Here is a 14,468-nt window from a genome sequence, read left to right on the forward strand (position 1 = left end):
GAATAGTTTGATTGGAAATAAACACGTTGCATGAAGTAAGACTGAACAACATCACCCGAGGAACATGAATCCAGTTCCAACGCACAACATATGACATCGTGCGATCATTACTTAGGTTGGTTTTTGGTGGCAGATTTTCAGAATCTGTGGGTTGTTACTGATAAAGAAGATAATTCAAACATTAAAGGCCTGTGAACTTAATAATTACAAACATGCTTTCTTATTCAAATGAATTCAACACTTAATATACGCTGATATGTGCATTGTTTTCATGTCGCCCACTCGCATTGAAATGCAATTTTGTAAACCAATATAGGGGCAACTATAAAGAGACTCATTACTTATTACAGCATTATAATCAAATTAAAAAAGGGTTAAAGATGCAGACATTCTAGTCTGTGAAGATGAATTCATTATAAAAAAAATACTTCACATTCACATTAGTGAGATACAAGTCGTGTCATTTTAATTAAGATATTATATCAAGAAATGTTGATAAATTGTAGAATTGTATGGAAGGCACTGGAAGTAAAAAAAATAAAGTGGAAGCCACAGTAATCACAGTCTATATGCGTACGCTGCTCGTTACACAGTCAAACTATGGGGATTAGTTTTCTTTGTGGGTAAAAAAAAAAAGATCCCTTCATATAAATGAGTAGACTTTAAGGTGAATACATGTATGTGAGGAACAAAAAAGGACATGTTGGGAAAGTGAGGACAATTTACTCTGCTCCTCTCAGCTTTAACCCTTCTGCGTATACTGCGTATTATTACACTAAATCGCTTGTTATATCTAGGAAATTCCAAAACTATGGACTGGCGATCTGTCCAGGGTGTGACCACGCCTTTCGCCCTATGTCGGCTGAGATTGGAACAGCGGTAGAAGATGGATGGATGGATGGATGGATATCGGAAAGTAGAGAAATAGAGCTTTGTGCCCATATACTTCATATCCTTGTCATTGAGACAACTGCCGCGAACGACCGTTCAATCGCAGGAAAGATTCGACAGCGCGTCACACGTCGGTGACGTCGGCTTCTCAGCACCATAATTCCTAAAGGGTTGAATAACTGCCAGATATTTGAAGTGGAAATTATCACGGGAGAAACACAACACTACAGCAGCCATAAAATCAATACAAATCCAGGCAGCCTGAGTATCGCGACGGTCATAAGAGGGTTAAAGGGCTTTTAAGACCTGGGTTTAGGGTTAGTATTGGGTTTAGGATTGGGGTTATGGTTAGGCATTTAGTTGCGACAGTTAGGCCCCGTCCCATTTCTCCCCCTTAAAAATTCCACTTGGTTTGGAGTGCCCTCAACCGTGGAAAGTGTCTTCCCTAAACGAGATCATGGGTAATTTCATCTTCCACTTCGTTTTAAGCCTGCATCAGAGCTCACTACATTTTGAGGGTTGATTATAAGGGCAAAATCGCACTTCCCCCCTTTGTTCCCCCCTACATGAGAACACAAAAAATAGGGGTTAGGGCAAACATTTAGGGTTAGGGGAGGTATTGGGACGGGGCCTTTAGGTTAGGGTAAGGGGCTAGTCGATGTCTTTGAGGCTCCTCACTATGAGTGCTGCACAAATGTGTGTGTGTGTGTGTGTGTGTGTGTGTGTGTGAGAGAGTGTGTGCGCCTGCATGGCGTGAGCTTGCTCCGCACAGTTGCTCACCATGTGATACTTTCCTCTACTGCTCTGCTCGCGTTTAGGGACTTTAACAGTGTGTAACTATCATCCCTGCTGTCTCCCCGCAGCAGGTGTGTTACGTGAGCGGAGTGTAATGTTTCCACCATGACCATTCATTCGTTCATTCGTTCATTCACTCATTTTATCTTTAAATCAGTAAATTGCTCTCAGGTCTGTAACGTTATATTCATGTGATGAGTGCACACCTGTTAATAAGATTAGAATCTACATGTGAGAAAAGCGTCGATGTGGACAAACGTGGTCACTAAAGGTGGGGTTGTTTTTTCTTTTTTTTCTTTTTTTTGGAAAAACCATCAACCTAATTGTTTTTAAGGGGATTAGTCTGTCTTTAGCACGGTAGGGACGCGTGTGTGCCGTGTAGCGCCTTCTGCTTCGGTAAGTTACGTTGATAAGCATCAAGGCTCCCCTTTCAGTTTGTGACATTAACTCAGTTCCCAGATGCTTGGGTCATCTCTCACATTTCCTTTTCGTGAGACTAGTTAAGCCTTTGTTGTTGTTGTTGTCGTCGTCGTGGATGTCGTTAGCAGAGTGTCCCGCTTCATGTTCATTAAAGAGGGATATGGAAGAAGAAAGAAGACGAACTGAAACGCCGTCATATCGGGCGAGTGCGGCTGCTTCCAAGAACGGCAGGGAAAAACAACAAGAGGAATTGACTTAAAGGTTAGAACAGATGCCTGTAAAATCCACCGTTGTTTTTTAATGTTGTTTCCATCTGTGCAGAGCAAACGTCCTCTTTGAGAAGAAGTGGTCACAAACAAACTGACCTGTTACACCAATTGCGGGTACACTTTTACCTTTTTAAAAACTATGACACACGGACACACATCTTCAGTGCTGCATGGTGATGACTCACAGCCTGGACTAAGTGGGGGAAACAGCACAAATTGCAGCCCGTGAGGCCTCACGGCAGCCGGAAAATATTTTAGTTCAAAGGTGGTTGCCACATGAGGATTGCCACCAAATTAAAGGTTATTAGATCTTAAAAGCTTTGACTAATAGTCGACTCTTTAGATAGGCCCCATGTGAATATATATATATATATATATATATATATATATCCCGTCGCTATCAATTTATCTTACGGAGAAAAAACCTCTAGATTTCAAGGCTGCATTTGGATGAGGTGCGATGCTGGTTTTGAGAAAGTAATGTTCTTATATACACTCTCACACACACAACATCACTGCCCAGAGTGTAATGGAATCAAAATGCATAATTGCTGCTAACTAATGTATGACATGAAAACACTGACAAATATTGCTGCAGACTCGAGGCCGTCCGATGAATACTTCACCTCACGCGCACCTGCCCAGCTTTCAATAAAAAAAAAAAAGAAGAAAGAGAGTAGCCTTTAGGAGGTTCATCAATCACAGTAAAAGACAAAGGCAAGAGGAAAGGAAGGTGGAGTTGGCGAGAGTCTGCCAAGGTTCATTCATTATAAGAGGCTGAATGAGGGGTGTGTGTGTGTGTGTGTGAGCGGGGGGGGGGGGGGTCTCTATGGTCGACATGACAATGAGGAGACGGACAAAAACAACAAAACAGACCATTACAATGCTAAAATGGAGTCGCCACACACAGCCCAGCAGACGCTGCAAATTAAAAAACGAAAACTTTTCTTTTCATGTAGGCAGACAGAAAGAGAGAGAGAGAGAGGGTAGAAAAAGAAAGGGATAGACAGAGAGAGAGAGAGAGAGAGAGAGAGAGCACAGCACACTGAACATCAGTTTTACCTGGATGAGTGACTCGCTCAGTCTTTCCTCGTCCACCTCCAGCACAATGTCTCGGATCTCTTCATAAGGCAGGCGGAACGAGCCCAAGAAAATTGCTGTTGTGATGGAGAGAGAGAGAGAAAGAAGAGAGAGAGAGAGAGAAGAGAGTCATTTCCTCTCCTTTTTTTTATTAGACTGCAGGGTTCAAAGAGACATTTCACCACTCATCGCTCCTCAAAACAAAATGACCGCAGACACCGACTTGTCACGGGGAAAATCTAATACACTTTCTGACCCTCGACAGGACAGGTTCGTGTCATCTGGACGACAAAGCGGGACGAGGGGGGCAGGATGAGACGCGACCGACGTGACGCCATTTTCGCTCGATTCTCAATCAAACGCGAACGGCAAAAAAAAAAAACGTAACGATGATAAAACGTAATCGTACGTGTGGCGACGGTACGGGTAAGTGTGTCATCTGCAAGCGGGTACATGGGTGTGTTTTTTAGTTTGGGTGGATAAAGCGATGCAAACTGAATTCGCCCTCGGGGACAACCTCGTGGCTGTTTCCCTCTGCAGGTGTGTGTGTGTGTGTGTGTGGGGGGGGGGGGGCGTCTACAGTGGAAACTGGAGCTGATGGTGTATCCAGGTGGAAGTCACAGGTGGAGGTTTGGTAATGAGTTGAAGGAGTCGCACTCAACAGCTGTTCTACTATATGGCTGCGGCAGTGGGACCTGATGTCTGAGTTTTGCATGGAACAAAAGGAGAGGCTGTGAATCTTTTTTTTTTTTTTTTTTTTTTTTTTTTACACATAAAAATGTGGTGCTATTACAATTCGTTTGTGATATTCACTTTACTTTATTAACTTAAATTAAACTAACTGCATTAATGTTCGGTTTTGGAATGAAGGGGATTTCTACATCACGTACTATAAACTATAGTTTGCTATTAAGTTAATGTGTGTTTGTTTCATTTTGACGCACTCATACTAACGCTAAAATGCTCCTGATCAAATTGAAAGTGTCATCACTAATTGATGTTTTAACGCCGTATCTTTCATAATGTCTCCCTGAAAACTCTCCCCCTATCAAGCTCACAGCTGGCTATTAGTTCCTCTTGGGGATGTGCTGTCAAAATAATGCTGGGGCAGATTGGATCATTAGTTAATTACAAACTCAAGTGGAATGCCGCTCAAATGAATTTAAAAGACAAACAGATACGAGGGTTTTAAGTTATTGTAAAGCCAACATTTAAAAACAAGGTTTTTCATTGTGAATGTCACTTTTAATGTTTACTTTTCAAAATTTGGTCTTTCAGATGAAGTTGGTAAATGTAAATTAATGTCTTAAATTAACATACAGAGTACAGATTTTTTTTTTGTCTAATGCAAACTTTTGCAAAACATCTCACAATTTAACGCAATCAAAATCCTCCAAAACACTCCAAAGTCCCAGTGCACGGGCGTAATGTAGACGAACTAAAACAGCTCCTACACACTTGTCTCCAACAATCACATTTCAACCAAACTGAATGGGAAATGATTTGGAACTGAAGTGGACACAGGCCTCTGTCAAACCTGGAAAAAGTCAACTTTTTCAACTGCACGGTTTATGTTGATTAACAGTGACGGCGTTTACTGGCTTACTCTCTTTACGTTTTAAGCATCTTACAATTAGGTTTGGAGAAGAAGTCTTTGCTCACTTTTAATCTAACTTCTTGTTAAGGATCGTTTTTGTCTTTTTTCACATTTTAAGCATGAGAGTATGCCAAAGTATTTGCATTAAAGAGTGCTGGGGAGGAACTAACATTTTAAATTATGAAACAAGTCAATTCAGCCTTTTTATTTTCTATTTTGAAAACATCTTAAGGCTACGAATGATTGATCGCTAATGACGGGAATATACATTTGTGTTATTATTGTGTTTGGCTGGAGGTCTGCATTCAATACACAGGCCACTCTAATTAAATTGTACAAATGAAGAATGGGCTGTCATTAAGCAATGGCCTCTTTTCTTTTCTTTTTTTTGCTGCACACCCCGCTCCATGTTCCTCTTTAATGTGTTAAACGAATTTAACACGAGACACGTTCCTGCTTTGTTTTGTTTCAGGACTTTGCTTTGGGAAATAATAAGTGACTCGGGTCGCTGAACCGTCCTCCGAGCTGCATCATTGTCAAAATCATTCGTTGAAAACACGAGTGTGAGCTCAAGTTGACAACCTCTAATTCTCTGTGGTCTCGACCACAAGGCAACTATCCCAGCCGGAGGCTTGTGCACAGTCCAGGACTCTGATTTGAGTCCTAGTTGTGTCCACAATTTTAGGACTACTTGTGACTCAAGCACTAAGGACTTGGACTTGGACTCAACCATCATAATTTCAAACATTTAAAGGAGTCATAGGCTCTGACCACAGAGGCTCCTGGGAGCTAATAGCAGTAAGTATTTGGAAAAGTGATCATTTGCAGGCTCTAGGAGGCACATTGCCATCATATATAACATGTATCCACTGGACAGATAAATCCTCTGAGGCTGGAAGTTTGTGTAGAACTCTGTGCTGCACTGTGGAGCCAAGAACAGAACTTTTTGGGGACTTCCGGTTTCCGGATAACGTTGCCCTAGCCAGCACACTAGCGTGTTTTACGGACAAAGTGGAGCTCCGCGAGACAACAATTCCAGGAATTTAGCGCATTGCGACGTCCCTAAGAGTGTGGAAGTCAACATCGCGTGTTTTATCTTGTGCACTTAGACTGAGGAGGACCACAAAAACACGAGTGAGTCATCTTTTTTCACACTTTGTCGACTGATAGGGCCTCCAGAGTCCCAAAAATAAGTATTAAAATGATTAAAAAGTAGATTTTGCATAATATGGGACCTTTACGGTGTCAAATCATCACATCTACAGTAGTAAGCCAACAATTCATCATATGAAAATATCTCCTGCTTGTGTGATGAGGCTACTCCGTGGCACATTGAAAATCCCTGAAAACCCTGCAAATATTTCACAATAAAAGCTTCGTTAGAATTCAGGAAACTGGAACGTTCGCGCGCTTTAACGTCATAACGAGTACATGACATGTGTCTCGCGTAGGCAGCATGAATTAATTAACAGGCACTAAATGAAAAGCAAGATGTTTCCGCGACGCAGATGCACCACCGCTCACACGTCACCAATGTTGCCCCAGCTGCAAGCAAGCAGGGGCTTTTCAGTCAAACAGATAGACGGGGGGCCGAATTTCGGTCCATCTGACAGTTGGGACAGTTGGGACGGACAGACAAGCGGAAAGTTCTAATTTATCAGTCAGTGGTATGAATAATTATTACAGCAGAATACTTAACGCGGCACGGACATCACAATCACTCATTCTGTCCCACGGGGCCTTCCTGGTCACTGAACATTCAATACTGCCAAGCATCAACATTGAAAAGTGAGGGTTTCCGCAGGAGACAGTGAATATGATCTATGGTTGCTGTAGGAGGATGTCAAGGCCACTCGGGGGGGGGGGGGGGGGAGCGGTGTAATACAAACGCCTTGCACCTATTGCCGCTGAGGAAGTGAGATTCCTACTCTTCCATCTGCTCGGCGCTGTAATCAAAGATGGCAGTGACACCTATCAACATTGTAACACACTGGCACATTTGCAAATATGCACACATGCTCACATGTGCGCAAAAAAAAAAACACGCGCGCACAGATGCTTTTTATGTGTCATCCTTATGCTCGGGCCACATGCCCCTGTCCTGACATCATAGCCCCAGAGTTTCCTCTCGTGGACTCATTCATCCGCCCTCTGCTCGTGTAAAGATACTTTATCGGCAGAACACAGCGGAGTGAACTGGTTTTAAGGCACAAACGAGCACCAGTGCATCTGTGATGGACATGGCAACTCCACGCTTATTTTTTACACATTTGGTTTGGCCTTCAACTGTCACCCAGAGTGTACACGAATGTATCCACCTATACATATATCACCCCCAGTGCCGCTGCATAGTTCATACCCTGTCCTATGTCTTTTAAGCCACGGAGGGTAGAAAACCGTGGATAAACAAAGGGGGCGGCGTAGGGGTTGCGAGGAGGACGACCTGTAATCGTAGCAGCTGACATGCATATTTCATGAGGTGTCATCATCTTCATTGTTTCACCAGGGAGAGAGGGACATCGAGGCGGCCGATGAAATCCCAAAGAGCAGGAAAAAACAATGAGAAACGCTCGGCTTAGCAATCAGTAGGTAGAGCCAGCAGCCACTCGAGATTTATGTGTGTGTGTGTGTGTGTGTGTGTACCTGTATTTGTTATCTATTTAGGACCTCTTTCTGGCATAAACACTGACCTTGTCAGGACCAATGGTCCTCATGGAGACTAAAACCTGGACCTAATGAGGCAGAACTTCATTTTGGATGAACTGGTTAAGTTAGGGCTAAGATTGTGCAAACGTGTGTTTGTTTTTCGCCACTTGAAATTGGAAGAGGCCAAGTTAAATTCGCCATTAAACATGGTTCACAACCCAACCATGTGGCTCTAGTGTTCATTTTTGTATTATTTCTGATATAAACTATACTGAATACATGATTGCAGACAAGGGGCTAAGTGCTTGTGGTACAAGAAAACACTCAACAACTCACTAACATTTTTCCTTCCACAAACAGCGTTGTTGTTTTGTTTCCTGGGTGTGTGAAAAAAAAAAACACCTGACATTTCTGACTAAAAGGTCATCGCTACAAATAGGGTATAAGGTGACAGTTTTAAATTAAACAAATCAGCGGCGTGCACTCACAGAGATTCTGTGCCGTCTTCGGATCCAGGATGCGCAGCTCTTTTGCCTTTTTCTTGAACTGTGGCACTCTGTCTTCAGGGTCATCTTTCACGTCTCTCTTTACTGCAGAGGGGAAAAAAACAGAAAAGCAAAAGAATTCATTCAATGTCGGTTAATGTATGTTGTGATTGTACGTGCATGCTGTTTAATTGATATGTTACACTGGCTGCTTTCCGTTGTATAAACAATGGAGAGATCAAAACACATTCAAAAGTAATGCTTTCAACAGCAAAGTGGGGAAAAAACACAAACAATTTGCATACATTAGAATGCAAATACATGTATGCATATTAAAAACATGAGCTGACAGGCCACAATGGTAAGACAGCAACATATGGCAAAAAGCAATTAAAAAAAATAAACAAAAATAATAGTCTCCATTACAGACATAGTGAGAAGTTTCATATCACTCGTGTTGATAATATGGGAAAAAAAAAAAAGGAAGTTAAATATCTCAGAGGGCAATCAAACTGATGAGCTTTGGCTTTAATAGCACATGGTTCAATGCATCAAAGTGTAAAAGGGAGAATCCATCCCATTTTACACCAACCACATTAACACACAAAAGCAGAACAGACTGCGTTAATCAAAATAGTAAAGGCCATGATTTTCGGCTAAGTCCGATTCTGTCCGGCCTCTCACGTGCGAGAACGCGCCGCTACGCGTGATTTATCGACACAGGATGAGACACTTTGTTATGGTAGCCTCCTTTAAAGTTATACACTGGAACTTCATAACACGTAATAACATCAGATGAAGCACCGGAGAACAATCCCGTGGATGAATTCCCCCCCTCTTCATTTGTTTGTTGGCGCCGGCGTTTCTGTCTCTGACAGTGGGGTAGATAAATGATAAGCACGGCGTCTTTCCCTCAGGCCCTGTCTGTCAACTCGCGAGAGCCAAGGAGATGCAGTAATTGCGTTACCCCGCTAAGAATCCCAGAAAATACCATTAAGTCGCTGCTTCACGACCGAAGACAACAGACAAATTAGGCAGAGAATGAAGCGACTTAATCTTAATGAAGACGTTACTAAGTCTGCAGTGCTCTGCATTAATGCCATGCATTGCTCCTCATTTACACCAATAGAAAATAAAAATAAAAATAAGAGTCTATATACAGCAGAAATGTGCTGAGAGGTTGTGAAAGAGATGAAAGAATGGCGTTTTTTTTTTTTTTTTCTACTTCTTTTTTAAACAATAAAGAAGCAGCAAAGTTAAACAGAGATGTTGCTCAGCTTCCGTCTCGCTCCCCTCAACGGCTATGGGAGAGGCTGCACACTTTGTTGCTAATCATCACAACTGTTCTGTTTCAACCCAAGGTGGGAGTCTCTCAGGAAATGTAGAACAAACAATCTACTCCCAAAGCGGTGGCTTGCATATTTGAAGAAACAATCAAAGAGGCAACATCTCCTGGGCACGGGGTGGGGGGGGAGGGGGGGGAACGAAGCGATGCTGAAGGCACCTGCCAAACTCCAGTGCTTGCTGTCAACACATGACATCTGGGATGCAGTTGTTTACTGTATTAAAGAAGCGCTAAAAAGGGTGTTAAGTATATACACCGACGCTGCGCAGAGTAAAGTGGTTTGATTTTCTGTCAACATCTGAGGATGTTCCTTCAGAAGTCTGCAGAACTCTGTGCTCTAACTTGAAAAAAAAAAAAAAGTCTACTCAAAGCACAAGACAGTTCGAGCATATTTGGGAGCGCAGACGTGCTCGTGGACCGGAGCACTGAACTTTTTTTTTATGGAAACAGAAGCCCAAGAAGTCATTAATTAATGTGAAGTTAGCGCTACACTTTTATTTTTTGAAAGTTAAATCAGGCTTGGCAGCGTTGCATTAAGATCTGTTACTTATTTTAAGTAGTTAGAAACCTTGAAAGAATAAATGAATAGCTGCACGTAGAGAAATCAAGAGATCACATTTGCTCAATCTAAAACATGCATTGGTTTAAATAATAATTTGACAAATGATGTGAATTATTTACAGTACTGTGTAAAAACTCTTAAGCCACAAAGAGTTTGTTGATGGCCTTGATGATGCAATCTCCGTGCTCTTTGGCATTTTGAATAGAAAGGTGTAATTGGACGTTGGCCTTAGCAAACTGTGTGTAATGCTCAAGCAGCATCAGACCACTTTACAGCAGCAGCCGGTTTTAGGAGAGTTATCCTGTCAGAGGAGGTTAACTAGACAAAAAAAAGGTTATTTTCTGGTTGTATTCAAATGAAAATACATATTTGGTAATGATGGCATTGCTCAGATAAATTGTATATAGCACTATTCGAGTCTTTCGATACATAAGTTGCTATACACTAGATTTTGCCATTCACCCCTTCACACCCACACACTTAGACATAAGGGACCTTCTACAAGGGCTGAGGTTCTACCTGGAACCATTTGCTTCTGAAAAACCCTTTCCCGAAGAAAGTGTTTTTCAAGGGTTCTTGGTAACACTAATGGTTCCAGTAAGAACCGTTTTGATCCAGAGAACCATTTAAAACCCCTTTCCTGAATAAAGGGATTTAAAAGGGTTCTTGGTGGAACCCTCCAAAAAGGGTTCTGCTATGAAGACAAGCCGAAAAACATTATATGGTTCTACTTATCACTTTTATTTCTAAGAGGGCATCCACTCACAATGTGCGGCACATTGTTCCATCGCACATCTTTCACACACAAGCAATGTGGGGTTAAAATGTCTTGCCCAAGGACACAAAGGCATGAGGACTAGCGGTGAAAGACTGAGCCAATGTGGAAGATTTGGTGGAAGAACAAATCTAACGTTTCCCTAAGACTCCCTTTCTTTTTTCACAGCACTGAAGTTACTTTCAAAGTTTCGCCTCTTATGCGCTTCACGAGACGAGTGTAAATGCTCTTGTCGTTTCATGTTTTTTCGGCGTCAGCAATTTTCAGAATTCCTTAAAGTTGACCAAAAACGCGGAGGAGACTAACGCGAAACGAATATACATCGTCTTTTACGCGAAGCCAGTGACAGCAGAATCACCTCGACAATATCCTGACTCAGTAACATTTGAGGCCACGAGAAATAAAGCTGGGATTTTTCATGTGGCGAAAGCCTCGGACGGAGAAACTGGAGAGGCAGCAAAAATAAAACGCGAGGAAACAATGATCCCCCTTTGAGAATGGCTCACAGACAGGGGGGGGGGGGGGGCAAATTAAACTTAGAAGGCAACGCTGGCTAGTTGTGGTATGAACTTCTTCTCTTAAGCTACTCTATTTGGCTTTTTTTTGTCTTTGCAGCCACTTGAATCTCTCACCTAGGTACCTTACACTCTCAGCAGGGCGCTCTCGCTGCATTCATCAGTGCCTCGGCTGCCGTTGCCTGTACCCCGGGGCCCCATGCTATCTCAAATTAAACGGAACAACAGTGCCTTTAATAATCTAAAACGGGCACATTCTCCTGCCTGATAACATCCAGCTCAGAGCTCCTCCACTGTGCGCTGAGCAGTGGCATCAATCGGCTGATTTTCGTTACAGCGTTTGCTGACTGACTTCATTATGCCACATGTCACATGTGTTTCCCCCCCCCCCCGAGCAGTGCATGTGGACTGATTGGCCCTGGAGGGCTCGCCGTGCACACATTCACACCGCCGCACTCGTCAGAGTTGTGGGATGAATATGGGTTGGATATTCTAGAAGCAGATGGCTGGCGACCGCAGCAATGCGGCATTTCCATTTATTTATTGCTAATTTCTTCACACACACACACACACACCGGAAATTTTCCAGTTATGAGAAATCACAAGCGTCCACATGGCGGACTTAAAGTTACATTTCAGTGAAAGCTCGTGTGCATGAAGATCAATCCGCCAAAACAGATTAACCTGTCAACAAATGCAGGATCTAGAACAGCTGATCTCAGGCGTTGCCAATATTTAAACGTGTTTTACTAGTTGTCCAGCAGCCTAAGTATAATACTCTGACAACAATGCCATCCCGCTTGGACAGATTTATATTTGTTAATGGAATCTTACAAGCATTCACACTGTGAAGAGCCAAGTGTGATGGATAGAGTGTGGGATGGTTTTTTTGGCAGCTCTCCGTTTTCCCTTGAAGCCGCTGTGAACAATTATGACATAAACACATCGCACAGGAACGCATGACTTCTTTTACGCAACGTTGTTTTATGGACTTTGAGAAGTGGCATATTAAAAAAAATAAAATTAAAAAAATTAAAAAATTAAAAAAGTTTGACAATTATGACACTGTGACACAGTTAGACAGTTAATAACAATACAAATTCACATTCGTTTTCCAATCAGACTGACAACAGGTTGCCAGATCTTCCACAAGTGGGTCCCTGTTTGACATGATGTATCTAAATTCCTCTCGCTTTAATAGATTTCCAAGTTCCTTCAGCCACACATCAAGCTCAGAGAAGCTTAAACACGTTTTTTTTTCCCCGACAGTTGCGTGGACGTAGAGTCGTCCTAGGTTTATTAAATTGTTTAATTGAAAAAAAAAAAAAAATTGACAGCACGCTTGTAAGAGACAACTCCCCTAAAACAAGTCTTGACTCAAAACTTCAAAATAAGACCAAGAATAACTCCACTCTAACAGTATGCTGCAAATAAATCGGAGGATGGATTTAATTTTCTAGAATGCTGTAAGTTAAAATAAAAATAAAAAAAGCATATGACTCAATAGTCAGGAGGAGAAACAAAGAAGCTTGATGATGTCTATGCTCCACGGGTGACCAATCCTTAGAAAGCGTATCAATAAACGCAAGAAATGAACAATTATAGGAGCTGAAACGTCGACCGCAGTTGCTCAAAAGAGGCAGGGTGATCGATGAATTGAATGGAGAAATGAGACGATGCCCTTTTCCCCAGAACTGGGTTTCTTTTTGGAGCATAATAGTTTACCCAGGTAGTTTTGTGGGGCAGCAGCATAGTCATTACCAGACTGGAATGAGGTGAGGGGGCAGTGAGAGTGCAACTTTTTTTTTTTTTTTTTTTTTTTTTTTAAGCTTCGACAATTTCTGTCCATAACAACTGCTGAAATGTGACCGATGGTTTTGGACCCAGTGTTATTATGCAGAAACCCCTACTTTGCGTAGCTGATTCTCACACCATAACATGGTCCAGTGAGGGGGGAAATGATAAGGTCATGCGAGCTTGAGAAGCAAAAAAATACACCAGTGGATGATAAATCGTTCGTGTTTCACACTGATTCGCCGCGACGGACGACATGTTCCGAAATCACGCTTTAGCAAAACACATGAACGATTCGCTGGATCCAACGTAAACACATGAACTTGAAGTGTCTGGTGAACATACGCGTTCCATTAACTGAGGGGGAGTCAAAAGACCTCCCCCATGCCAGAGAGAGTCACTAAATGGATCGAGGTCCCATTGTAGAACTACACGAATGTTTGAGCAGAAACACATTTTGGCTTATTAATGGCGACTTGGCAACGACGCTACGCCTTCTCTGTGTGTCTTGGACTGAGGTACACCCTTGGGAAACTCTTAGAAAAGGAGTTGTCCAACACTTGGACATTCAGTCTGTTCGCTGGCCCAGAATCACTTCGCTGGTCGCCATCCATACGATATCTCCCTCGAGACCGTTCGTTTAAAAAAAAAAAAACCCAGGGCATTACGAAGCTAAACACTACCACATGTTCACTTCCGGACACAGACCGTCCCGGGCTGAGCTCTGCTATACCAGACACATGAAAAGAAATAAAGAGAAACTGCAAATGACAAGTCTTCAACAAACATATTTAAAGGCAGCGGAACACAGAGTGGAACAGACAATGTGGAGTCTGGTCCTCCACGAGGCAATTTATTCCCTCAAATGTGCAATCTGCCTGCAAACATGTGCCCTGTCCTCCATCTCAGGGACTCACAATGAAGATTGAGCTGCAGGAGAACTGCAAGCCTGTCTGGAGGAGATGGATTCTGAGTAAGAATCCCCGGCCTTGCCTGATTCAGAGAAATACAAATTCCATTGAGGTTTTTTTTTTTTTTTTTTTGGTTGTTGTTGCATATATGAATGTTTTCTGCTGCCTTATTGCATATTTTTTTTGGTATCAAAAGTAACAGCGTGATTATGTGGGAAGGTGTATGTGGCATTGGCGTGATTGAACGGGGTTGGGCAAAAAAATAGCAGAGACATCTGTTCAGATCCCACAATGGAGTTCAAAAGCAAAAAAACGAAATCACCAGCTGAATACAATCTGATCAAAACTTCACCACCTGCTCCGTGCAGAGGTCTGCCCTCATC

The 14,468-nt window shown here is 42.4% G+C and overlaps 1 protein-coding gene across 1 annotated transcript in view; it reads right to left on the minus strand.

Annotated features, from left to right (window-relative positions):
- diaph2 (diaphanous-related formin 2) overlaps nucleotides 1-14,468 on the minus strand; it is a gene marked incomplete at its 5' end in the record, with an annotated part of 361,962 nt that overhangs the window by 153,815 nt on the left and 193,679 nt on the right. The window contains 2 exons of the mRNA XM_083890769.1: nucleotides 3,438-3,532; nucleotides 8,187-8,288. Coding sequence (XP_083746895.1) covers nucleotides 3,438-3,532; nucleotides 8,187-8,288 — 197 coding nt within the window. The remainder of the gene's footprint in view (nucleotides 1-3,437; nucleotides 3,533-8,186; nucleotides 8,289-14,468) is intronic.

The sequence above is a fragment of the Microchirus variegatus genome, assembly GCF_963457635.1.
Source record: "Microchirus variegatus genome assembly, chromosome: 6".
Classification (NCBI taxonomy): Eukaryota; Metazoa; Chordata; class Actinopteri; order Pleuronectiformes; family Soleidae; genus Microchirus; species Microchirus variegatus.